The 24,624-nt window shown below is 40.4% G+C and overlaps 5 protein-coding genes across 5 annotated transcripts; 3 read left to right on the plus strand and 2 right to left on the minus strand.

Moving 5' to 3' along the window:
* Positions 1 to 7,113: 7,113 nt before the first annotated feature.
* GCK72_003385 (uncharacterized protein) lies at positions 7,114 to 9,453 on the plus strand (the record flags this gene model as incomplete). Its single annotated transcript, XM_053724020.1, has 3 exons — positions 7,114 to 7,549; positions 8,085 to 8,472; positions 9,363 to 9,453. The coding sequence occupies 3 exons, from the start codon at positions 7,114 to 7,116 to the stop codon at positions 9,451 to 9,453; spliced, it is 915 nt and encodes a 304-aa protein (XP_053592665.1).
* Positions 9,454 to 12,143: 2,690 nt separating this feature from the next.
* Positions 12,144 to 15,277, minus strand: GCK72_003386 (uncharacterized protein; the record flags this gene model as incomplete). The annotated part of the gene is made up of 4 exons (XM_053724021.1): positions 12,144 to 12,284; positions 13,000 to 13,195; positions 14,073 to 14,223; positions 14,983 to 15,277. The coding sequence occupies 4 exons, from the start codon at positions 15,275 to 15,277 to the stop codon at positions 12,144 to 12,146; spliced, it is 783 nt and encodes a 260-aa protein (XP_053592666.1).
* On the plus strand, positions 15,011 to 15,322 carry GCK72_003387 (uncharacterized protein; the record flags this gene model as incomplete). Its single annotated transcript, XM_053724022.1, has 1 exon — positions 15,011 to 15,322. The coding sequence occupies one exon, from the start codon at positions 15,011 to 15,013 to the stop codon at positions 15,320 to 15,322; it is 312 nt and encodes a 103-aa protein (XP_053592667.1).
* Positions 15,323 to 19,758: 4,436 nt separating this feature from the next.
* Positions 19,759 to 20,148, plus strand: GCK72_003388 (uncharacterized protein; the record flags this gene model as incomplete). The annotated part of the gene is made up of 1 exon (XM_053724023.1): positions 19,759 to 20,148. One exon carries the CDS (start codon positions 19,759 to 19,761, stop codon positions 20,146 to 20,148), a length of 390 nt encoding a protein of 129 aa, XP_053592668.1.
* GCK72_003389 (uncharacterized protein) lies at positions 19,794 to 24,489 on the minus strand (the record flags this gene model as incomplete). The annotated part of the gene is made up of 5 exons (XM_053724024.1): positions 19,794 to 20,270; positions 20,866 to 21,132; positions 22,076 to 22,551; positions 23,739 to 23,825; positions 24,375 to 24,489. The coding sequence occupies 5 exons, from the start codon at positions 24,487 to 24,489 to the stop codon at positions 19,794 to 19,796; spliced, it is 1,422 nt and encodes a 473-aa protein (XP_053592669.1).
* Between the last annotated feature and the right edge of the window lie 135 nt (positions 24,490 to 24,624).

A 24,624-nucleotide genomic window follows, 5' to 3' on the forward strand; every position in this document is an offset into this window, starting at 1 on the left:
GTCTCCCAGAAACTAGTCCGCTATTCAAAGCTACTAGGAAGCTATCAGACATTGAGTCGCTACGCAGTTAGCACAAACATTTGTGCTGCTTTCAGACTTGCTGACACCCTTAGTATTGGAAATCACGATCTTATAGAACTTGGAGTGGTTTCTCGACGGAAAGTCAGTGAGATCATTAACTTAGAGCTATCAGGCGCTACCTTAGCTGAGATTTCCAGCAGCTAACAACACCAATGATATCCGAAGTCCAACCTAGCTATAGCTTACAGGATATTGCCGTGTGAACACTATTATTCAGGACACATTTCTAATACGATATGCTTATCGGCTTACGATCTCGATGCTAGTCGAAACCTGACCAAACGATTGCTGACGCTATCATCTAGACATTACGTACGTATACTGTAACCTATCAGCTACAGTATCCCTACCTCTACTCCCCAATCTCACCTCTGACCGATTACATTTCACATATCACCATCGTCGGCCCGATTCCAAAACATAACCGAAAACAAAACAAAGTCTATTCTTTTCCTGTCTGCAACTGTTTAGTGATGCCTCTTCAGATCAACGTCATCCGGTAACTCCATGTTCTTTCGTCTATTTTAAGACCTTCCGTTTCAGTCTTTTGAAAAACACATGGAGTAGAGAACATTCTCAAAACACAATTTCAGACACTGACTTTCATCTGGAACGCAGAATTCCGCAATTCCTACTGTAACATTCTTCGAATTCCTTCTCCCATTTCCTGTCCTACTTTCTTCCGCTTCCTCTTATCATCAGAAGCTTCTCATCAGCTGGTTCCCAAATTCTCTGCGTCTCTTCATTCCTCAAAGAAGAAGAAAAAAAAGAAAAAGACGTTGATGGGGGAACAGTGTAAAGGTGTCAGAGGACACCACATATTTTCGAAAATTATTATGAAAGATGATACGCAAGAGAACAAACATCACTACTGGTGAAGTGTGGTGTGTCTATAAAAGTCATTTTCAGCAGAAGGGAATTGAGGAAAATTGTTTTTGCAAGCCTCGATTGGATGGCCTAGCTTTCCGCTAGGCCATGTGCTCTCAGGGCTCCTAGACCGATGTGGCCTAGCTTTCGACGTCTACTCCGAATTCTCTATTTTCTCAGATTATAGACAATCTGAGATTGTTAAGACTTGACTTCTAGATCAGCTACAGTAACCCATCTTACTTCTGCACTTCTGAATTATCCATACTTCCAAACCGGGCCAGCGCGTAACTCTCTTCAAACTCAATATTATGGGCTGAAAAATATACCAAAACGTAGATCTCGACGAGTTCTATGTCCGTGACCTACTACGGGCCGGATGGCTATTTGTTAATGTGCCGCGGGCCGGGCTAGAATGGCTTTTTGGCCATTTTCGCGTTTTTTGACACTTTTCCCGGCCCGCGGCACATTAACGAATAGCCATCCGGCCCATAGTAGGTCACGGGCATAGAACTCGCGGAGATCCACATTTTGGTATATGTTTGAGCTCATAATATTGAGTTTGAAGGGAGTTACGCGCCGGCCAGTGTCGGCCCGGTTTGCAAGTATGAAATGATCAGAATCATTCCGATCATAACACGAATCCAATGACGTTATGTTTTGTTATTTATAATTTGTTACTGTTGTTTCCCGGATTATGCAAATTCTCTGTTGAAACTGTCTATAAAAGGAAATGGACAACAAAATAGTGACTAAGTACACCGACCGAAATTTCCGTATTTATTCATTTTTTCAGAAAATTAAAAACTACCAATCCAATCACTCCAAACAACCCCCCAATTAAAGCGTCCCCCGCTAATCTCTCATCTCTCATCTCCCCCTTATTCCAAGTTAAATTTCTCAAAATTCTCCCAAAAGTCACGTGCCGTATTCCAAAGAACCGCCTGATCTTCCGATCTCTCTTCTCATTTCTTTGAAAGTCTCTATTCTCTCTCTTCTCCAAAATAGTTTCCGCCGTCCCGGACAGCTGGTCTCTTGTCAAAGAGAGACTAATCTGTGCGTGTGCGGCGACAGATTCCGTTCACAGATCATCAACAATGTCCCGAGTGATACGGAGAAAATAGAAAGAAGATGATAATAAAAGTTATGAAGGGGGGTGGTCTTCCATCTTCCAACAAAAAAGTAATTAAAAATTTGTGACGTCCTTAGAACATAAAATATAATTGTAGTCTGTTCATAATCATATCATCATCGTTTTGTCAGACGTCATCTAGCATCATGTCTCTCGAATAGTGGGGGGAAAGGGAACATGGCCTAGAAGCGTCATACAGAAAGGGGACAGGGCAGTATAAGAAGTGATGGGAAAATTGGGAATGAAAGAGATTCTTAGCTTTTGCACTGCTTAAAGCCATTTTTTTCGGTTTTCTGATTAAAAACTCCAAAAACAGCTCTGAAATTGGAAAAGTGCGTTATTTCGAGCAAAAACTGTGTTTTCGTCTAAAATAGCGTCTGACTCGCTTAAAACGCAACATTATGAGCTGAAAAATATACCAAAATGTAGATCTCGGCGAGCTCTATGTCTTTGACCTATTAGTGGTCAGATGGACTTTCGTTAATGTCCCGCGAGCAGGGAAAAACTGGCGAAAATGTTCCAAAACCATTCTAGCCCGACTCGCGGAACATTTATGAACGCAGAAATCGTCGAGATCTATATTTTGGTATATTTTTCAGTTCATGGTATTGAAAGGAGTTATGTGCCAGGAATTGTCGGTCCGGCTTGCAAGTATGCAAACTACAAACTACAAGCTAATGTGGCCTCGGATGCTTAGTCCATTCCCAGCTCAATCTGGACTACCGTAGCCATGGTTACAGTAATCCAGTTCACGATTTGACAAGTCAACAACAAGCTAATATGGCCTAGCTCTCCGCTCAAAAGTTCGACCTTTAGCTTAAGTACGGACAAAAATCTTCATCTAGACCGAATTCATGTGACTAGTCGCTATAAATAAGACCGTCTAATCCATTCTGTCTTTAACTTTAGCCTGGTCCAATCAAACCTAGGCTCGGGACCAGTCTATCGGTCTAAAATGGGTCTTGTCCCGAGTCGAATCATGACATACGGTGATTTTAGTCTAGAGGCCCGTCTTACTGTAGTCTAGGCCCTTCTAGTCTCGCTTCTATCCACAATTTCCTTCTTCTTCCTCTTCTTTAAAATACACTTCCTCCTCCTTCCCCTCATCTTTCATCATTCCGTTCCCCCAATTCCTTCTCTTATCTCCGCAAAAATAAGTGGGCGTGGCCATATTTCTAGTCCTCTGCAAAAACTACTTGTTTATAGAATTGCTGATGGAAAATGTTTTCGTCCGGTTCTTGATGTTGTTTTGGCCGACATTTGGAACATTTTCTAGATTGTTATGGTTTTTTTTTAGAAATTTAGATTCCAAACAATCTTGTTGTTGGTTATAGGCTATAAAGTCTATGATTGTTATGGTGATTCGCTGAATTACCATATTCAGATTCATATTGTCGCTGATTCAGATGACGTCACTATACCAGACTTCTGAATCACTTCTCTCCTCCAAAAAGTGATATCATTCGATTCGGCTAATCGAATTAAGCCCCCTCTAGACAGTCCGCATTGCTATTCGATGACTATTCCAACCATCTTTCGAAAGTCTGAAACTTTCCAAATATGATGGATGACCGGATGTGTGACCCATTTCGGGCGTTTTCTTGTTTATGGCGGAGCTTCTTGAATAACAAACTCCTTTTAGAGAAGTCCAAGCGGTTCATGAGGGACGGGACGGGCGGTTCAAAAACATGTGATTCGAATTATGAGAAATGGTCTATATAAGAGGGGTTCTGTTTTTCCATGTCATCTTTCATGTTTTCTTGGAAATCTCACATTCCACCGATTTTCCGCATTGGCATATTGTAGGTCGGTAAGTTTGCACTTTTTTAGAACTACAGTAGCCCAGATTACGGTAGAACATAGTCTAGCAATCCATAGCTTCTGTTAGATTTCGGCGGTAGGCTAGGTACTGTAGGTCTAGCTGATCGCCTGTTTGGATAGAAACCGCATAGCTTAGGATTACAACCACCAAGATACAATGACCAGTTTGATTTAGCTAGCTAAGGTTACGGTAGGCTTAGCAAAAAACAACCGCTGAATACTAACGGTCCGTCACAAGGCACAGCGGCGGGCTAAAAGTTTGACCGTGACTCGCCCGTAGCGGTCGAGCGGTAATTGCTCCGATCAGCCTAGCTTGTTCAGCTAGTCCTGGTCTGCGGGCGGTCGGACAGCGGCCCACAGTCTAGCCAGCTCCAGCTAAGCTTAGTCGTGGGTTACTGTAACTCTGCCACCAGATGACAACACCATCGTGGCAGTCTATCCGGAAGAATGACTACATGTTCCGGTTTTCTTCCTCATATTGAAATTTCCTCATGTTCTTCCTTTTCCTCATTGTAACTACTAAATACAGTACCACCCCCCTTCCAGTCCAGGTCAACACCACCATCACGACAATAACAACTTCTTAAACAAACTATTTTGACTAAATGATGATATCTTACGTCTTCTTCTTTTCAATCTAGCCCAAATGTGACTTCTGTGTTTCCTTTTCGCCTATCAGTCCGTCTTTGAAGATTGTGTCCATATTTCTATATCATGTTTGTGTCGGTAACAATGATGATGATCTCGACCATCTCACGTTTTTTGTGTTCTATGTGGTGGAGGTGGTCACAGGATTTGTGGGGGGTCTGAGACTATAAAAGGACACCAGGTGACCCACTAGCTAAGACTCCGGTGCAATTAGTAGCAGGTTATTACGGTGGTCCGATTTTGATCACGTTTGTGTCTAGTACTTCCGCTAATTACCATGTGACAATTTTCATATGTGTGTCCCCGATCAGCTGATTAGGACTAATCGGTACGAAAATTCCCATGCATTCTATTCTTGTCTTTTCCATCGTACCGTACTCTATAGCTCCGGGGTTACTGTGCCATAGAACTACCATAGGGCAAAGTCCCACACGACTTCAATCTTTCGATGAGAATCTATGATAGTCCATCATTGATAGATCACACCGAGAAAGGAGAGAAACGGTATGAGAGATAAGGAGGAAGCTGGCGCCACTTTTTTGAGAAAAAGAAGATAGTTCCTCAAGATTTAGTGGGCAATCGGGGGATGATTGTAGTTTGTGTGGTCTAGGTTGGCGTAGGGGTAAGATAGGATAGGTTTAGATGGCTTAGACAACTGACTGAGCTAAACAGGATTACTGTAACGAGAATAGTTTGACCATGACCTAGTTTCAACATGTTAGGCCACCTGATCCGATCGTAGGTAACAAAAAGGAGCGGTTTCGGGTTTTTTTCATTTGTTTCTATCTGACCGTGGCCTAGAACCTGCCAGAATTGCTCCGGTGACCGAGATTATCTTCAGCTTGGAGATATCTAGGCCATCGTTTTTGAGCCGAAAAACTAGGAGTCGAAATTTTCGATTTTCAGCTCATTTTTTGGAAAAAAATGGGCAAAAATGAAAATTTCCATAAAAATCGGCTCTGGCATCGGTTTTCTTTTGTTTGCGGACAGTTCCGAGCTGTACAAGTTCCAGTAGGATTGCAGTGGCCAAGACACACTGACCTGGCACAGTGGCCTAGAATTCTGGGTTGAAGTTTCTAGGCCATCAACGTTTAGCCTGATCGCTAGAGATCATGGCCTAACTCACAAAGTCAGCGATTCTAGGCCACCACTCCTAGCTGCTTAGCTCAATTCCCCTGAGCGGTCGTGGCACAACTTTCCCAGTCTGGGTTTCTAGGCCACCGATTCCAATTTCTACCAGATCTCTCCAGTGACTCACGTGGCCTTCGTTCCATATTTCTAGGCCACTTCCATACACAAAAAACCGACTTTTGACCAACATGCGTTGTATCTTTTCATTCTCATGGCCGTCCCCCTCCCTTCCGCTTCTTGTTTCCTACGCTCCGCCCCCTCTCATCGTTTTCTTTTCCAAATGTAAACTTTGACGCCTTCTCATCACGATATTCGTTTCCTTCCGCTGGTCGACCGATCATCTTCTTGATCGGGGCCCTTCTTCTCCCCCCTATCGGCGGAACACAAGTGATCCATCATTTGGCGGAGAGACATTCTTTCTGTCTTCTCATTTATTTTTCAATATCATCAACCACCACCCCCACCGATTCTCCAAATGTTTTTGTACTTCTGATGAAACATAGGCTCCGCCCCTTTATAAAAGGGGACGGCGGACAGTAGAGATCATTTAGTTGGAGACTGATTGGTAGAGGTGTTCTAGAATCTTCTCTTTCTCTAGATTCTAATCGTAAATCACCTCCTCTCTTCTCACTTTGTCATCATCATCTCCTCCATCCTCTATACATAGTGACCAACAAATTGCGTTGATTAAGAGATTTATTATCTCTTCCCGTTGCTGAACTTCAGTCTTTTTCTTCTTCGAATGCTGTTTTTGTAGATTTTGAGGTTAGGGAGTGCAGAAAAGTGGCCAAACTGATCTTTTAGATTGGCTATCAGAAACTTGAGGAGCTTTTTCAAGTTTCCAACGGGTTACTGTATTTTTAGTCAGATTTCGACCGTAACTCAGTTTCCCTTGTCGTTTTCCTTATTTTGACCGATTTTCTTGATTTTTTGACCGTTCCAATGGTTTGGGTTCGATCAGATTCGTCCTTGACCGTTTTTGACCATTCTTGTCGGATTCTGAAGCTGTTTTTTGTAACACAAACGTCTAGATCCCATCTTTTCCAATTTTTTCTAGCCTTAATCGATTTTTAAATGTGTTTTTCATATTTATGCTGTTTAGACCACTTTTTGTAGTATTCCTTGCCAGTATCCATCTAGATCCCACTTTCGGATCAATTCTGACAATTTTTGACTGTTTCCTATGGTATTTTGTCTTTTTTCCATTGTTTTTGATAGTTTTTAACCTTTTTTATCAATCTAGTCTTGAAAAATGCTTGTTCTTATCCATTTTTAGCCATTTTCAATCTTTGATTCGTCCATTTCCAAAAATTCGTAATTTGTATCCATTTTCTTCGTCGTTATTTGCATTTTTGACTGTTTTCGTCCATCTCTGGAATTTTTCGCCTATTCTCAACCTAACTTTCTCATTTTCAGCAATCTTTCGTTCAAAAATGCACAATTTCTTCCGCAAACTCTCAATCCGTGCTCGCTCTCCACCAGCACCAAAAAAGAAGTCATCCGCCAACAACATGCTGAAAAAGAACTCATCCGGCCTGCTCCGTTTCATTCGAAACAATGATAAACCCGACGAGGAACCGACGTTCGACATGCCAATGCATCTAATGATCCAAGTCATCGACCGTATGCCATTCTTCGAGCAAATCCGTCAATCCCGCGTGTGCAAAGAGATCAAGGAGCACATTGAGGAGAAGTACAGTAAGATTAAAAAGTTGGAGCTCCGAAAGAGAGATATCAACGAGGCGTGTGCTTCGGATGACGCTTTCGAGAGGCACTCAAAGGCGTATGTCGCCGTCAAGATCGAGAAGGATACTGCGTGTGTGGTGATTGATGACGCGTGGGTTGTCGCCGATTTCTACGTTTTCCTAGGTGAGTAAGGGCGCTCTATTGAGAGGAGAGAGTCGAATTTCAGCTAGATTTTGAAATTTCAGGATTCTGAGTCTTGCCAAACTGAACAGAATTAGGTCAAATTTGATATCGAGTTTGTCCAAAAGGACTCCACAGAGTTTAAGATTTCTAAGCCTGTTTTTCGGTCAAATTTCAAGATTTGGGACTTTTTCCAAGTAGCAAACAAAAAATCGGTCGTAACTCGGTCAGATTTCAACATATAGGAAAACTGAGACCTGATTTGAATAGGTGACAAGAAACCGGTCATAACTCAAAACTTGCATCAAGTAGTCAATGAAAAATCAGTTGTAACTCGGTCAATTTATGAGATATACAAATTCTGACACTTGTCTTGGATAGCTGACAAAAAACCGGCCAGATCTCATCACACCGAAACTTGATTCAAGTAACGTATGAAAAATCGTCTGTAACTCGGTCAAAGTTACAGCTTTTTCAATTTTGAGACCTATTTCAGACAGCTTATGAAAAACTGGTCATAACTCTATCAAATTTATAGGAATCCTCGAAGTGCTCCGCGAGGGTGTCGAAACCGTCGAGATGGACGCCCCAATCGCCGAGCTCATCGTCATTTACATGTCCGACATTTCCCTCGAGCGTTGGTACGCCTTCCAATGTATCCTCAAGGCGTTCAACGACGTCTACGAGGATCTCCACTTGGATTCTGGATTCATCGCCGATCGTGACACGTTCTGGCCGAAATGCAGTGACATCGTTATCCACGCGACGAAAGCGCAAGCCGCCGCGTTGGGACGTATTCTGGATTACGGTGTCAAGTCGGGATACGTGTTCGATCGACGAACAATGGATCATTTGAGATTGGAATTCGAGGATTTGGAGGGATTCGATGAGGATAAGGCTATCAATAAGCAAATCTATTATTTCCGGTGAGTACTGATCGCGTAAATCGACACAGAGTCGCGTAAATCGGTTTTTGGCCGCGTAAATTGAAAGTTCACGCGGTAAAACGGTGTTTGACCGCCGAAATCTAAATTGAGCTGCGTAAATCGGAGGTTAGCGACGTAAATCGGCACAGAGGATCGTAAATCTACAAAAAAGATGCGCAAATCGGTTTTTGACAACGTTAACCCAGAGTTTAAGGCATTATATGGTTTTCGACTGCGTTAATCCAACGTGAGCTGCGTAAATCCAATTTTAACAGCGTAAAAACAAAATTTCACAACGTAAATCGAGACAGAGGCTCGTAAATCCACATAGAGCTTCGCATATCGGTTTATGACAGCGTAAATCGCGATTTACCCCCGTAAATCCACCCCACCCGATTTCTGACAATTCCCGTTCACTGGGTGTGGTCACAATGTGTTACAGTACCCCGCTTCTTTCTGATTTTTGATGAATTAACCTTTCCCCCAATTCACTAATTCTTGAAACGTCTCTGACAATGATCGTTCTTATCAAATTAGTCACTAATTAGTCAATATTCGGGTAGAACAATGATAATTAGAACTTTGTTCGGGAAATACTGTTTTTTGTCAAGAAGGGGGTTAGAACACAGGTTTAGATGGTGAGAAATGAAAATTTTACAAAAATTAAAAAAAATTTTAATTTTCGAAAATTTTGAATTTCGCGCCGTAACCTTCCGAACACTCTAAAATTCAAAAATTTCTATCAGAATCGCTCGAAAACCCCAAAAATCTAGTGAAACATTTGTTTTTAAAAATTCAAAAAAAGTTTTTTTTTCAAATTTTCAAATTTCGCGCCAATCCGCTCCAAATTTTCCCGCGAATTTCAAATTTTCAATTAATTTTTGTTTCAGTTGCTGGACAGGATCCCTCGGATGGGACCATCGCTATGAGATCGTCTTCAACAACAACCAGTCATCCAATAAACAGGAATGCCACGTTTAAATCGATTATCGATTTTCTCACTAAGCTCCGCCCCTTTTTTCCCCCAAAAATCAATATTTCCCGAGCTTTATCGTTTTTCCCATTCAAACAAAACAAGAATTCAATTACCTTTTTGTATATAGACTCCGCCTCTTCTCCACTGACTACGGTATCTGATCCTGGATCCATTTTGTACATATATTATTGATTGATTGATGTGAATTGATTACTGTAATAAACTTTTATATGAATATGTGAGTTGCTATTTTTAATTTGGTGGAAAAAACTCAAAAAGTTTAAAAATTTCGAAAAAAAATTTTTTGCTGAAAATTTTCAGAATTTCAGAACCCGTCACACACTTATCCGATTTTTTTTGAAATTAGGTTTATTTTGTAGATCAAATCTAGCTCTTCATTTTTGTAGTTTACAACTTTTCGATAGCTCCGCCCACTTTTGAGATAAGCAGCTTTGAAGATAGCCACCTTGAGGTGGGAGCGCCTCCTACAGGCATCAATCTTTAAAGGCGCAAATTTCAAAAATGGGCGGAGCTATCAAAAAGCGGTCAACTACAAAAATGATGAGCTAGATTTGATCTACAAAATAAACCTAATTTCAGAAAAATCGGATTAGAGGGGAGTGTGGTGACGGCTTCTGAAATTCTGAAAATTTGCAGAAAAATGAAATTTTTTGAATTTTTTCTCGAATATCTGTTAAAAATACTCAAAAACCCTCAATTTTTCTGCTTTTCAGAAAATTTTCAGCTAGAAAAGCCCAATTTTCCTTTAAAAATGAGGGTTGCAATGAACTTTTCAGAAAACGCGTCAATGGCGCGCCAGACTCCGGAAAAATATGCAAAAACTATAAAATCATATCTTTGCAGAAAAAAAGAAGATAAAAATACTCAAAATTTTGAAAACTACAAAAAACTACACAAATTACAGAAAAAATCGAAATTAAATTTATAAAAAAGCGAAGATTTATTATAAAAAAGTCAATGCAATGTAAAATGAAAGAATACAGTAAGAAAACAGGAAAATGGTGGCAATATACGGTTCAATTTTTTGGAAAAAAAGAGAGAAAGCTTGGGAAATGGGTGGGGCGGGGCAAGAAAGAAAAAAAATTACAAAAGATCGATTCAGTTGATTAAGGCTACAGGAAGAAATTATGTCACACATGAAGAGAGAAAATATTTGAGTGTTTAGTAAATTGCATTGACTTGCAAACCGGGCCGTATTTCGCTTTTTCACAGGGGTGCGAGGCGTAAGGTCCGCAACGAAAAGTTTTGAATTTACCGGCCGAGTCGCGATGCGTGTGCGTCGCGTTTTTCATCAAAATGTACAACAAACACACGCTAAACTTGAACTTGGCACTCAGCCAAGTCAGTTTTTAGCACCGTACCAACCGCTGAGCGACGGAGCGCGTTTAAGCGACCTTGCGTTTTGCACCCCTGTGAGATATTTCTATGATGATGCTCTAAAAACATGAAAAACCCGAACTTTTTGCTTTTGTGTTTCGGTTTTGAACAATAATGGTGAAACTGACGTGGAATTACTTCCCGTGACCTACAAACACAAACACGAAAAAAATTCGGCCAGGGAATTGACCACTATGGCATTTCAACCATCTTCGGGATGAAAATTCGCGGCTCGGCGAGTTTTTTGCAAGGTTCTTGGCAGAGTTGCGCGGAATTCCGACTTCCGGGCTATTTTTCACTTCCGACTTCCGACTTCCGTTTTCAAAATTCTACTTCCGACTTCCGTTTTCGGATGTTTACTTCCGACTTCCGTCATTCCATAATTGTGGGATTTCGGAAAAGTACATCTCGCAGAAATATAAGGAAAAATGGTCTAAAAAGACAGAAAATGAGCTTTTCTTCAGCCAAAAACTAATTTTCCACTGATTTTCGCGAATTTTATGAACTTTTTCTAGGAGTTTTTGAATCTTTGCGAAAAATCTACTTCTGACTTCCGGGCGTTTTTTCACTTCCGGCTTCCGACTTCCGTTTTCAAAATTTTGCTTCCGGCTTCCGACTTCCGGATTAGAAATTTCACTTCCGACTTCCGGATTACAAATTTTACTTCCGACTTCCGTTTTAGAAAAAATCACTTCCGCGCAACTCTGGTTCTTGGGTATTATTCATAGAGATGCCCATTTTTTTCTACACATTTTGAAGCATATTCTCAATAATCCTTTATGACTGATTTTTTGCAGGTTTCAATTGAATTTTGAGGAATATACTTGAGAAAAATATGGAAAATTTTGTGAAAAATTCAAAAATTCAAATCAGGCGGGCGCCGACCCGGGAATTTTGCAAGTATGCTGGTAAGTAGTTATGGTTGAACGAATGAGATTATTAAAAAAAGAGGAGAATGGTGAAAAGGATACTAATAGCTCGACACATTTTTTACAACTGCGCTCCACCGTAATCCCCTTGAAAAATGTCTATTTTTCTCTGAGTCTCTCAATTTCGCACACAATTTTCTTTGGTTTCGATAGAGCGCGGTTGTAAGAAGCATGCCGTGCTAATAAATTGATATTGGAATAAAAATTACTGGGAAAATGACAAGAAAATGAGTAAAATTGGGGTTAACAAGCAGGAATTTCAGAAAATCGGTGGTTTTTTGCGATTTAAAAAGGGAAAATATTGGATTTTTAGTGATTTTCAGCAAATTTTCATGAAAAAGCGCAAGTTTTCTCGTGTTTTCTGAAATCTACGCAATATCATCGTTAGCCGCCAGAATAACACGTGGCGGTGGTGACGTCACTACAGTACCACCATCTGTGTCTCTCAGTGGGGCGATGTTGTCAGAGTCCTTGACGTAGACGATTTGCATTGCCATGTTTTGACGCTTCTGGAAAAAGAGATATTTCAAGAAAAAGATGAAGGCTGGCGTGTCTTTCGCGCGTTTTTTAATTGAAATTTTGAAAATACGCAATCTGGGGCGCTTTTGGCGCGTTTAAACAGTAAGTTAGCATCGCTGGGGCGCCTTAGACGCATTTTGACGGTCAGATAGTATGTTTGGGGCACCTTAGGCGCGTTTGACGGTAAGCTAGAATCGCTGGGGCGTCTGTAGCGCGTTTGGTCGGGCAGCTACAACCGCAGGGGCGCTGTTGGCGAACAATCGGAAGGTATCGCTGGTGCACCTTTGGCGCCTTTTAAGCGGTTAGTTGGAATCGCTGGGGCGTCTTTGACGCGTTTTGGCGGTAAGTAAGTGCCGCTGGGGCGTCTTTGTCCGGTAAAATCGCTGGGGCACTTCAGGCGCGTTAAGTTAGAATCGCTGGGGCGCCTTTGACGCTTTTCGCTTTTCAAGAACAGTCGGACAGAACCGCTCGTGCAACTTAGGCGCGCGTTCTAGAATTCCGAATTTCAGCATCTGGCGTGCGTTGGGCGCGTTTACAGCAATTCTAATTAATTTTGAGCCATTTTTCACCAATTTTCAGCGATTTTGGCCAATTTTCACCGATTTTCAGCGATTTTGACCAATTTTCACTCGTTTTTAGTCAATTTTGGCCAATTTTAGAGCATTTTTAATCAATTTGCACCCATTTTCCCGTCCAAAAACTCACTCCATGCTCGGCGACCGCTACCTCTCGTCTATGAATATCTTTCGCCTCGAAATAGTTGCGTGCCTTCGAAATCGACAATAACATCGTCGTCTGAATGCCGACAATGGTCAGATAGAAGACCGAAAGAGTCAGAAACGTCGGCGTCTGTTTGTCGTTGGGATATGAGAATAGGGCCGTCGAATTGACCATGTGGTTGCTGAAAAAAAACAAAAATATGGAGAAAAAGTGGTTGCTCTGCTTCAAAACGTCCCAAAGACTGGAAAAAGAGAATCTGGCGCGCCTTTGTCGCGTTTTCCACTTTGAAATCTGCTCAAAACGCGTCAAAGTCACGACAGACTAATATTTTCCAGTAAAATGATGTATCTGGCGCGCCTTTCACGCGTTTCTCACTTTAAAACAGGATGCTGGTTTTCTTGAAAATGCGCCAAAGTCACCCCGACGACTCTAAATCGTTAAAATGGTGAGTCTGGCGCACCTTGGACGCTGTTTTCAGTCTTAAAGCATCAAAGACAACACAGATACCTGCAATTTACTAAATTGGCAAATCTGGCGCGCTTTGGACGCGTTTTCTGATTAGATATTTGTGAAAAACGAGCCAACGACACCCCAGAGCCTTCAAAATGGTGCATCTGGCGGGCCTTTGACGCGTTTTCCACTTTGAAATGTGCTCAAAACGCGTCAAAAACACCCCAGCCTCATTCTTTTCATCAAAATTATGAATCTGGGGCGCTTTTCGCGCGTTTTCCTACTAAAAACAGCTTGAAACACGTCAAAGACACGCCAGACTTTTTTAAAAATAAAAATGGTGCATCTGGCGCGCCTTGAACGCGTTTTTTTATGTCTAAAAGCACTAAAGACACTATTATTTTATTATACTGGTAAGTCTGGCGCGCCTTAGACGCGTTCTTCACCTAAAAATTGCTGAAATAGAATCTGGCGCGTCTTTGACGCGTTTTCCACTTTGAATTTTGTGAAAAAGCGGCAAAGTCACGCCAGACTCTTCTTTTCATCAAAATTACGTGACTGGGACGCCTTTGACGCGTTTTTCTCGTCTAAAATCTCAAAAAACTCACGCTGCGAGTACGTAGATGATCAATTCGATGACAATCATGAAAGTGTAGACCATGATGGCGGGAATCAGATGAATTGCACTCTCCTTTTTGATTCCCATCAGAACTTGCCAATGGACAAGTATTCCGATGATAAGGAAGAGGAGGGAGGCTACTGAAAATGGGGAATTCAAATTGAAGACTTTTAAATATAAAACGCGTCGGAGGTGCGCCAGCGATAACATCGTTGACGATGTTTTTTGGCGCTTTATAATCTAGTTCTCCTTTGGCGCGCTTTTTGAAAGAATGGGTGAATCTACTGGGGCACCTTTGGCGCGCTTTGAGAATGGTTGAAATCGCTGGGGTACCGTCGGCGCTTTTTGAAAGAAAGGGTGAATCTACTGGGGCACCTTTGGCGCGCTTTGAGAATGGTTGAAATCGCTGGGGTACCGTCGGCGCTTTTTGAAAGAATGGGTGAATCTACTGGGGCACCTTTGGCGCGCTTTGAGAATGGTTGAAATCGCTGGGGTACCGTCGGCGCTTTTTGAAAGAAAGGGTGAAACCACTGGGGTGCCTTTGGCGCGCTTTGAGAATGGTTGAAATCGCTGAAAACGCGTTCAAGGTGCGCCAGAGATGCACCATTTTGATGAAAATAAAAGACTGGAGTGTCTTTGGCGCGTTTTCGCTTAAAATCATCTGGCGCACCGTGGACGCATTTTTCGGTTCAAAAATTGTTCTGAAAGCGCCGACGGGAATGGTAATTTGGTGCATTTACGCGCCGAAGGCACCCCATCACTCTTATTTGTAGATTTACGAGCTCCTGATATCGATTTACGCGGTTTTTTCGCGATTTTTACTCAATTTTGGCCGATTTTCTCCGTTTTTTCGTCATTTATAACCGATTTTTTCCCGATTTCTCCATCAAAAAACGCACCAACAGTGCCAAAATCGAATCCACGTCCATGATCATCCCATCGGAATTCGAACAAGAACATGACGAACGAGAAGAGAGAACACGAGAGTCCAAAGCCAGCGGCAATCGCGGCGGCGCGTGTCGAATGCGTGAAAAACGCGCGGAATTCTGGAGCGTCGTCGTCGAAATGGGCGACGTGGATATGGGTTGGCGGGGGACGTTCGTCGACTTCATCTCCCGGAAGTCCGAAACGAGAATAGGTGACTTGAGAGTTCTCCGAACGACGTTTCAGCCATCCCATCACACGGTCTACCATTCTGAAAATTCAGATGGATTTTGGGGAGTTTTTGGCGAAGAATAAAGGGGAAAATGAACGAAAAATCAAGAAAAATCAGTAAAATACCAGTTTATATGTTAAAATTGAAAATTTGCAATCTTTAGAGAGAATCTGAGTTAAATAGTGATCGAATGAGGTTAAAAACGTCAATTTTAACACCACAATTGGCTAAAATCGCTTTGAAAACCAAAGAACTGCAAAAAATTTCAATTTTTTGAAATTTGAAATTTTCAGCAAACTTATTAGCGGCCCACCCCCTCTTACAACTGCGCCCCACCGCAAACGAGAGAGTATCGGTGAGAGACGCAGAATTTTTTCTCGCGCGAACAAATATTTTTACCATTTTTGACCTATTTTCGCTGTTTTTAAGAACAAATTACATAAAAACTTTCGAAAAATAATGAAAATAGGTCAAAAACTGTGAAAATTATTGTTGGCGCGAGAAAAAAATCTGCGTCTCTCGCCGATACTCTCTCGTTTGCGGTGGGGCGCAGTTGTAACGAATTTGCTCGGCTAATATAGATAGCAAATTAAGGTGGATTTTGGATAAGTCTTTGGGTGAAAAATTCGATTTTAAGAGGGAAAAACGGGTAAAATGACAGTTTATATCAGAGATGTTGGGAAGTGAAAATTTTCTTATCCGGAAGTTGGAAGTCGGAAGTGAAATTTCTTATCCGGAAGTCGGAAGTTGGAAGTGAAAAAAAACCCGGAAGTCGGAAGTCGGAATTCCCAACAACACTGGTTTATATCAGACTTGCAAGATTCCGGGCCGGGCCGAGAAAGCTCCGGCCCGGCCCGGCTCGGTCGGCCCGGATTTGAATTTTTGAACTTTTTTCACTACAAATTTTTGTCCAAAAATTTATTTTCTGAAAATTTTTCATATTTTTCCTCAAGTATATTTTTCAAAAACCTTCGAAACCTACAAAAAATTGTTCTTAAGAAATATTTTTCAAAAAAAATCGGGAAATTTTCGAAAAAAAAATCACGAAAATCGTTTTTTTTGGGGGTTTTTAGGTAAAAAAACGGGATTTTAGAGGAAGAAATTAACGAAAAATCAAGAAAAATTAGTAAAATAGCAGTTTATATTATAAAATAGTTGTAAATGCGGAAAATTTGCGATTTTTTGATAGAATTCAAGATCAATACTGACTGAAAGAGTAAAAAACGTCAAATTTAACACCATAATTGGCTGAAATCGTTTAAAAAGCCGCAAAAAAGTCGCAAAATTTTTTTTTCAATATTTCTGAAATCTGAAATTTTCAGCCAAACTTATAGATAGTTCCCTTCCTTCAATTTTCTTGAATTTAGACTAGTTATGTAGATCAAACTACGCTCTCCATTTTTGTAGTTAACAACTTTTAGATAGCTCCTCCCACTTTCGAGATATTCGTCTTTAAAGATAGCTGCCTTGAGGTCGGAGCGACTCCTAACAGGCACTTATCGTTAAAGACGAATATCTCGAAAGTGGGCGGAGCTATCGAAAAGTTTTCAACTACAAAAATGGAGAGCTAGATTTGATCTACATAACTTGTCTAAATTCAAGAAAATTGAATCATTAACACTATTTATAAGTTTGGCTGAAAATTTCAGATATCAAAAAAATGTAACGTTTTTTTTTAAATTTTCAACGGTTTTGGTGTCAAAATTCATGTTCTTCACCCTAAGAACCCCGTCTCTTTCTATAAGTTTCTAACTAAAATTTTCTCTAAAAATCCAAAATCTCAGAGATTTTTCGAAAAAAGTATAGTTTCCCAACTAAATTCTTTGATTTTCAGCTATAACTCTCTAGTCTACTAAACATTTGAAAATGAATGAATTTTGTCAAAATTTTTTTTTAAAAACAGCTCAATTTCATTACGAAATTGAGTTTTCCCTCTCTGCTTTGAGCTCTCTGAGCTCTCTGAGCCAATGAGAGTGCATTGAAATAAATAAAAAAAGAACGAATGAGAGGCGTCAGTTGTGTTGTGAAAATGAATGAAGGAGAGAAAAAAGCATGCGGAGAGGAAGAAGAATAGAGAAAAGAGGGAATCAATAGAGGGGAAAATGGGAAAAAATTGGACAAAAGAGTGAACGGATCACGGTACCCTACAGTGACGAAAGTATCCGATTGTGCGCAGCGAGTATCGAGTAATGCGCCAGGGACTGGACAGGCGCGTTTCCCGCTTCAATTTTACAGTTTGTCCTTTTGCACTGAAAATTCGGCGAAACACGAAAAAAAGTGTTTAAAAAATTTTTTCTGCAATTCTAAGATGATAGCCTTCTAGATAGTGTTGAGAGCTATCGAAAAAGTGCAAAAATTCTAAAATCGGTGCAATATTGGAGGAGGAGATCTCAACTGAAGGGATTCTGAACCAATAAATTTCAATTTTGAACAGTTACAAAGGATAGAAATGTATTCCAAGGAATTTTTAGACTGAAAAATACGAGAAAAGGAAGGAAAAAAGTTATTATACTCGCTAAAATGCCCTGTTTTTCCATTTTCTACATTATACTTCGAAAAACTTTTTTGCTTTTTTTTTGGTTTTTCTATTCCCAAAGTGTTAGTAAAAATACAAAAACACTTTTTCTTGTCTCTTATTTGTATTTTTAGTGATTACAACGGAAAAATTCCGAATTTCCGATTTTTGAAATTTTCATCAATTCTTAGACCTGCAATTTTAACAAAATTGGCGAAAAAATGCACGAGAAATGCGTCAGTATTGTTGCTTGCGCATCGTCACTGTAATGGACCGTGCGGATATTATAAATTCACGGTTTGCCACCGGAGGGTGTTAGATTGTGCTCAATTACTCAAAACAGTGAATCTGGCGCACCTTTGACGCGTTTTTCAGTTTGAAATCTGCTCAAAACACGTCAAAGACACCCCAGACTCATCTTTCTCATCAAAATGGTGAGTCTGGGGCACCTTGGACGCCTTTTTCGGCCAGAATTTGTTTGAAACGCGTCAAAGACACTCCAGCCACATTCATTTCGTCAAAATGATGAATCTTTGGCATCTTTGGCGCGTTTTTTCTGGTTAAAAACGCGTCCAAGACACGCCAGACACCTTTAACTCGTCAGAACGGTGCACTGACGCGCCTTTGACGCGTTTTCCACTTTGAAATCTGGTAAAAACGCGCTAAAGACACCCCAGACTCATCTTTTTGTATCAAAATGATGTATCTGGCGCGCCTGAGGCGCGTCTTGAACGCTGTTAAAAAAATGCGCCAAAGACACCTCCAAATTACTAAACCGTGAATTTATAATATCGATGTGAAAAGGTGAATTATATCTGAAATCTGCATTAATTACATGTTCCAACAATAAAATATAAAATGATATAAAAATCACTGAAAAAATACAAAAAAAATGTGAAAAATCCGGATAAAACTCTTCATTACAAAAAAAAAGGTTTTGTTTTCAAATCGGGATAATAATAGAATTCTGGTTATGTTATCACAGTCTATAAAACCAATATTAATTCGTTAAAAATCGACTAATTGCCATAATGCCCCACATAATTGGTTAATTGGGTAATTAAGTTTTTAAAGGAAGACTGAAGTCATATTTCAGATTTCAGATTCTGATACTTCAGAAAATTCTGAGCAACTTTTATCATTGGAGCATACGCTTAAAATCACTCTAAACGCTCTAAATTTCCGTTTTCCCGGTTCAAAAGGAGCCTAGATGGAAGAGTTTTGCCACGCGAAGTTTTTCCACCGTGTAGTCCTCTCGGACAAAATTATTTCTCAATTCCGCGTTTTCTCGATTTTTTCAACAAAAATTCGTTTTTTTTTTCAATTTATATATCAAAAAAAGAAGGAAAAACACGAAATTTTGCTGAAAAATCGAGAAAACGCGGAATAAAAAATCATTTTGTCCGAGAGGACTACACGGTGGAAAAAATGGGAAAACTCTTTCACGAAAGCTCCTTTTGAACCGGGAAAAATGGAATTTAGGCCGTTTAGACCAATTTTTAGCATATGCTCCAATGTTGAAAGTTGTTCAGAATTTTTTGAAGTATCAGAATCTGAAATACAAATATGACTTCAGTCCTCCTTTAAAATGTTTAGAAAAAACTAATGTAAATTGGATGAAATGGCTGAAAATCTCACTTTTCTGAAAATCGGTTTTTCTGTATCAAAAAAGTAGAGCCTTGGCTGGTAGAGATATAAAATGATATAAAAATCATTGAAAAGTACAAAAAAAAGTGGAAAAATGAGGAAAAATCCGGATAAAACTCTTCATTACAGATCGGTATCACAGTCTATAAAACCAATAATAATTATTTTAAAATCGAGACTAAGTGTCTAATGGATTAATTGCCATAATGCCCCCATAATTGGTTAATTGGATGATTATGTTGAAATTACAAAAAAGCAGTTGAAATTGGTTAAAAATGATAGAACAAGAGGAAAAAACAATTCTAAGGGTAAAAATACAACCTCAAACTAGAATTTTAAGAATGTCACATGAAAACGATGGTAAAACTAAGGAAATTCCGAATTTCTCAGTCTCAATTATTCAAAATCTGTTGCATCGCCTGTTTGGCCGCTTTCAACGCCTTCCTCTCCAACGTCAACCCAATAAGTCCCTGCCAAACGAAGAAAACGCCGAGCACCGTTAACGCGAATCTCAAAACAGCGAAACCCATAGGAAACACTTCGAAGAACAGCGATCCGAGAATCAGAATCAAACAAATCGCAGCGAGAATCAGAAAGAATATTCTGTCGGTTCTCGCGCGTCTCTCCCCTCCAGACACAATTCCAATCGCCTCGATAAGCAATGGACGATTTGGTTCCCACGTGTTAACTGATCTCTCATGTCTAAATCGATCGTCTATCGTGAATCGAGCACGTAATCCAACGTGATCCGAATAGTTCATCTCTCTCTCATCCCCGGGAATCTGATTCAGTGTGATCTCACATTCCTCCAATTTGACATTGCAACGACCCGATTTGAATAGAATGTAGTCGATTCGTTTGCTTTCGTCCTGCAAAAATCGCGAAAATTCGGGGTTGGGGAACCGTTGGCGCGTCTCAAGAAGCGTCAGAATACCGTCTGGGGCACCTTAGACGTGTTTTTCACCCATAAACAAGGTAGAATTCGTCTGGGGCGTCGTTGACGCTTCTAAGATCGCCTGGGGCGCTTTTGACGCTTTTATGATTGTAAATAGCTTAAACTGGGGCACCATTGGCGCGTTTTCCACTTCGAAATCTTCTGAAAACGCGTCAAAGACACCCCAGACTCATTCTTTTCATCAAATTGTGAACCTGGCGCGCGTTTGACGCGTTTTTCACCTAAAAATAGTTGAAATCGCGCCAGAGGCACCCCAGATACCACCAGTTTACTGAAATGGTGAGTCTGGCGCACCTTGAACGCGTTTTGAGACAAAAACTACTGTCGGAAATCAACATGCTAACTGGCGCACCTTAGACGCGATTTTCAGTCAAAACTTCGAAATTTTGCGATTTTTAGCGTTTTTCTTTGATTTTGCCTTTAAAATCCCAGTTTTCGCGCATTTTTGGGCTATCTGGCGCGCCTTGACCGCGATTTTAAGACAAAATGTCCAATTTTTGAGTACTTACCGCCAATTTCAACGCCCGTTTCGTATAACAATTATCGGGTCGATCACAAGTGCCTCCTTTGGCAATTCCTCGGTGTTTCAACAATTCTCCTCCATCTGCCTCATCGTTCTCCACTTCATGACTCATTCTCCACGCATCGAATAGTTTCGCGTGTGAGAGAATCATTCGGAATCCAAGATCACACGGTTCCATATTCAGATCTCCAGTCACTATGACGACGTCGGCGCTTCGCGAGGTGTGACGCACGAATTGGGCGAGTTCGAAACTCTGAAAATGAGTGGATAATCAAAATTCGACGTTTTTTTTGAGTTAAAAATGCTGAAAATACGCCAAGAATAACATTTTTCAGCTGAAAATACTGAAAATTCGGCGTTTTTTGAGTTAGAAATGCTGAAAATACGTTTTTCTCGTGGAAGAATGATGTCTGGCGTGCCTCCGGCGTGTTTTTCATAAAAACTTGACGTTATAAGGCTGGCGCACCTTCGACGCGTGCAGAATCTTTTAAACCGCGGTTCTCACGATCTGGCGCGTCTTTGACGCGTTTTGTGGACACATTTCAAGCTGGGATTACGGTAATTTATCTGTCTGTAGTAATTTCCGAACGTCCGGATGTCACATAAGAATGTGAACGTGCCGAAGGTGCGCCAGTCTTCTAACGTCAAGCTTTAATGAAAAACGCGCCAAAGGTGCCCCAGAGATGCTGATTTTTGGCTTTTTTCAGTTTTACTTCCAGAAAAAAACGGCGAATTTTCAATATTTTAGTCTGTAAGATGCCAATTTTCAGCGATTTTCGCTCAAAAAAAAAGAAACGCTGACTTTTCAGTATTTTTAGGTTAAAATACATCATTTTGGAGTATTTTCAGCGTTTTTCACTCAAAAAAACCCCGAATTTTCAGTATTTTGAGCTGAAAGATGTGATCGCTCAATAATCCCAAATTTTCTGCAACCAAAACTCTCAAAAAATCCAGTTTCCCAGCTGAAAATCGTTTGAAAATCTCAATCTGCGATTATGACGATTCTGAACGCGTCAAAGGCGCGCCAGATCGTGAGAATCACGATTTTGACAATTCTGAACGCGCCGGAGGCGCGACAGACATTATTCTTTCATAAAAATGATATTTTCGGGCAATCTTAGCCATTTTTTACTCAAAAACCCCCGAATTTTCAGTATTTTTAGCTAAAAAACATCATTTTTGGCTCAAAATCTCACCTGTGACGTGCGATGTGGCAGATACAAATCGTTCTCCCTATCATACTCAGCATGTAAGTGTGTCGTATAGAAATTGACACGTAGATCTCCATCAATCTCCACTTCCGTCAGACCGACGACTTTTCCACCAAACCAATCGCCACGATGAATATGATGAGCGAATCCGTTCAGCGAATATCGAGAAGTCAACGTGGAGACAATCGGATGACGTGAGAAGACGCAGACACCGGAACCAGTGAATCCCGAATGAAAATAATGAAAATACGGATAAACTGAGGAGCATTGTTCGGAGAGTTTCACAAAATCGTGGTAGGACCACAACTCCTGGAGACCGACGATATCGTAGAGCTCTTCTATCATGTATTCACCAATTTTATTGAGTCGATGAACTCGATCCGTCGATCCGATTGGCCATGGTTGTGGGAGACACCACGCGTTTAGAGTGACGACACGCAGTTGACGGGGAGCCACGTTGTCTGAAAATATAATAGAAAATAAATTAAAATATTCGCTTTTTGAGCAATCTGAGCCCGAAAATTATGAAAATCGCAGAATTTCAAGCATTTTGAGCTCAAATTTCAGTTTTTAAGCTTTCAAAACGCGTCAACGGCGCGCCAGTTTGTGAGAATTGTGATTTTGAACATTTTGAGCTCAATGACTATAAAAATTGCCGAGTTTTGAGCATTTTGAGCTGAAAATCGGTTTTATCGGTTTCAGCATCGCCCCGTTTGATGCCGCTATTATTGTTAAAAAAGTGCGTTTTGTGGCCCATAATCCGAGGGTACATCGAAAAAGGGTACATCGTGATCATAGGGTACATTGAATCAAAGGGTACAGTGAATCTTAGGGTACATCTAGGAGCCATGATCATGGGGTACATCCATGGGGTTATCATAGGGTACATCGAGTCAGAATTTCCATAAAATTTCAGAAGTCTCACAGGATTCATCAGTTTTTGAGAAATTTTTCACAGGCGGAGTTCAAGGAACGTGTCAGCTTTTTTCAAAGGAATGAAATAACATAAAAATTATTCTTCTAACAACCATTTGCAAGATGCTCATATTGTAGTTTCTATAATTGAATCAAACGTCTTCTTAAATGCTAAATCTTATTATTTCATCTCTTTGAAGAATAGCAGAAACACGTTCCTTGAACTCGGTCTGGAAAGCTTTTTCAAAAATTGATGAATACTGTGAGACTTCTGAAATTTTATGAAAATTCTGACTAGATGTACCCTATGATAACCCTATGGATGTACCCCATGATCATGGCTCCTAGATGTACCCTAAGATTCACTGCACCCTTCGATTCAATGTACCCTATGATCATATTTTTCATAGATGTACCCTTTTTCGATGTACCCTTGGATTATGGGCCGCGTTTTGTTTGGTGAAAAAATGAGAAAAATCGGCGAATTTCGAGCAAAACGAGCCCAAAAATGCTGAAAATCGGCGAATTTCGAGCATTTTGAGCCCACGAGCTATAATTTTCTGGAGGATCAAAAATGCGTTATTTTAAAGCTAAATGAAGTTCAAAATGCTGAAAATCAATGAATTTTGAGCATTTTGAGCCCAAAAACTATAGAAATCACTGAATTTGGGGCATTTTGAGCTCAAATTTCAGTTTTTGAGCTTTCAAAACGCGTCAGCGACACGCCAGATACTCAAAACACGAACTTCGTCGAAAACAACGTCCACGGCACGCCAGATTGTAAGAATTGTGGTTATGATACAAAATTCTTGAATTTCGACTGGAAATATCGACTTTTTAGATGAAAAAACTATAGAAAACGCGTCTAAGGCACCCCAGAAACAGTTAGAGGTATAAAAACGCGCCGGAGGCGTGCCAGGTATCAAGATACTTGATTTCTTATGAATTTTGACTGAATAATTGGGTTTTTTGGGGTAAAATGACTGAAATTGTAAGAAAAACGAGATTTTTCAGCAGAAAATAGTTAAAATTCTACTTTTTTAAGTTAAAAATGCTGAAAATACGTCAAAAGTTAGCGTTTTTTCACGGAAGATCGATGTCTGGCGCACCTTTGACGCGTTCAGAATCGTCAAAATCCCAGTTATTACGGTCAGGCGTGTCTTTGACGTGGGTTTTGTACACTTTCGACGAACCGCAATTTGGAAGAGTGAACGCGCCAGGAATCATTCTTTCATGAAATATGCTTTTTTTTGCGTATTTTCAGCAATTTTAACTCAAAAAACGCCGAAATTTTACTATTTCAAGCTAAAAAAAACTCATTTTTCTGGTATTTTCAGCTAGAAATCTCATTTTAATCCAAAAATCTCACTCCTCCTCAACGCGGCAAATGATTCCCTCCGATAGACGGGTTCTTCGACCACTTCCTCCACTTTTCCACTCTCCAACGAGTCGTTTTCAGTCGGCTCCGAGCCAAGGGTGGCCATGTTACTGTAAAGATGAGATTTGGCTGAAAGTCTGAAAGTGGGCGGGGTTTTAAAGGTATTAATGGTAAAAATCACCAAAAAATGGGAAAAAAACGGCAAAAAATCGTCAAAAATTGAACATTTTAATCGAAAAAA

Source organism: Caenorhabditis remanei, chromosome I (assembly GCF_010183535.1).
Source record: "Caenorhabditis remanei strain PX506 chromosome I, whole genome shotgun sequence".
Lineage (NCBI taxonomy): Eukaryota > Metazoa > Nematoda > Chromadorea > Rhabditida > Rhabditidae > Caenorhabditis > Caenorhabditis remanei.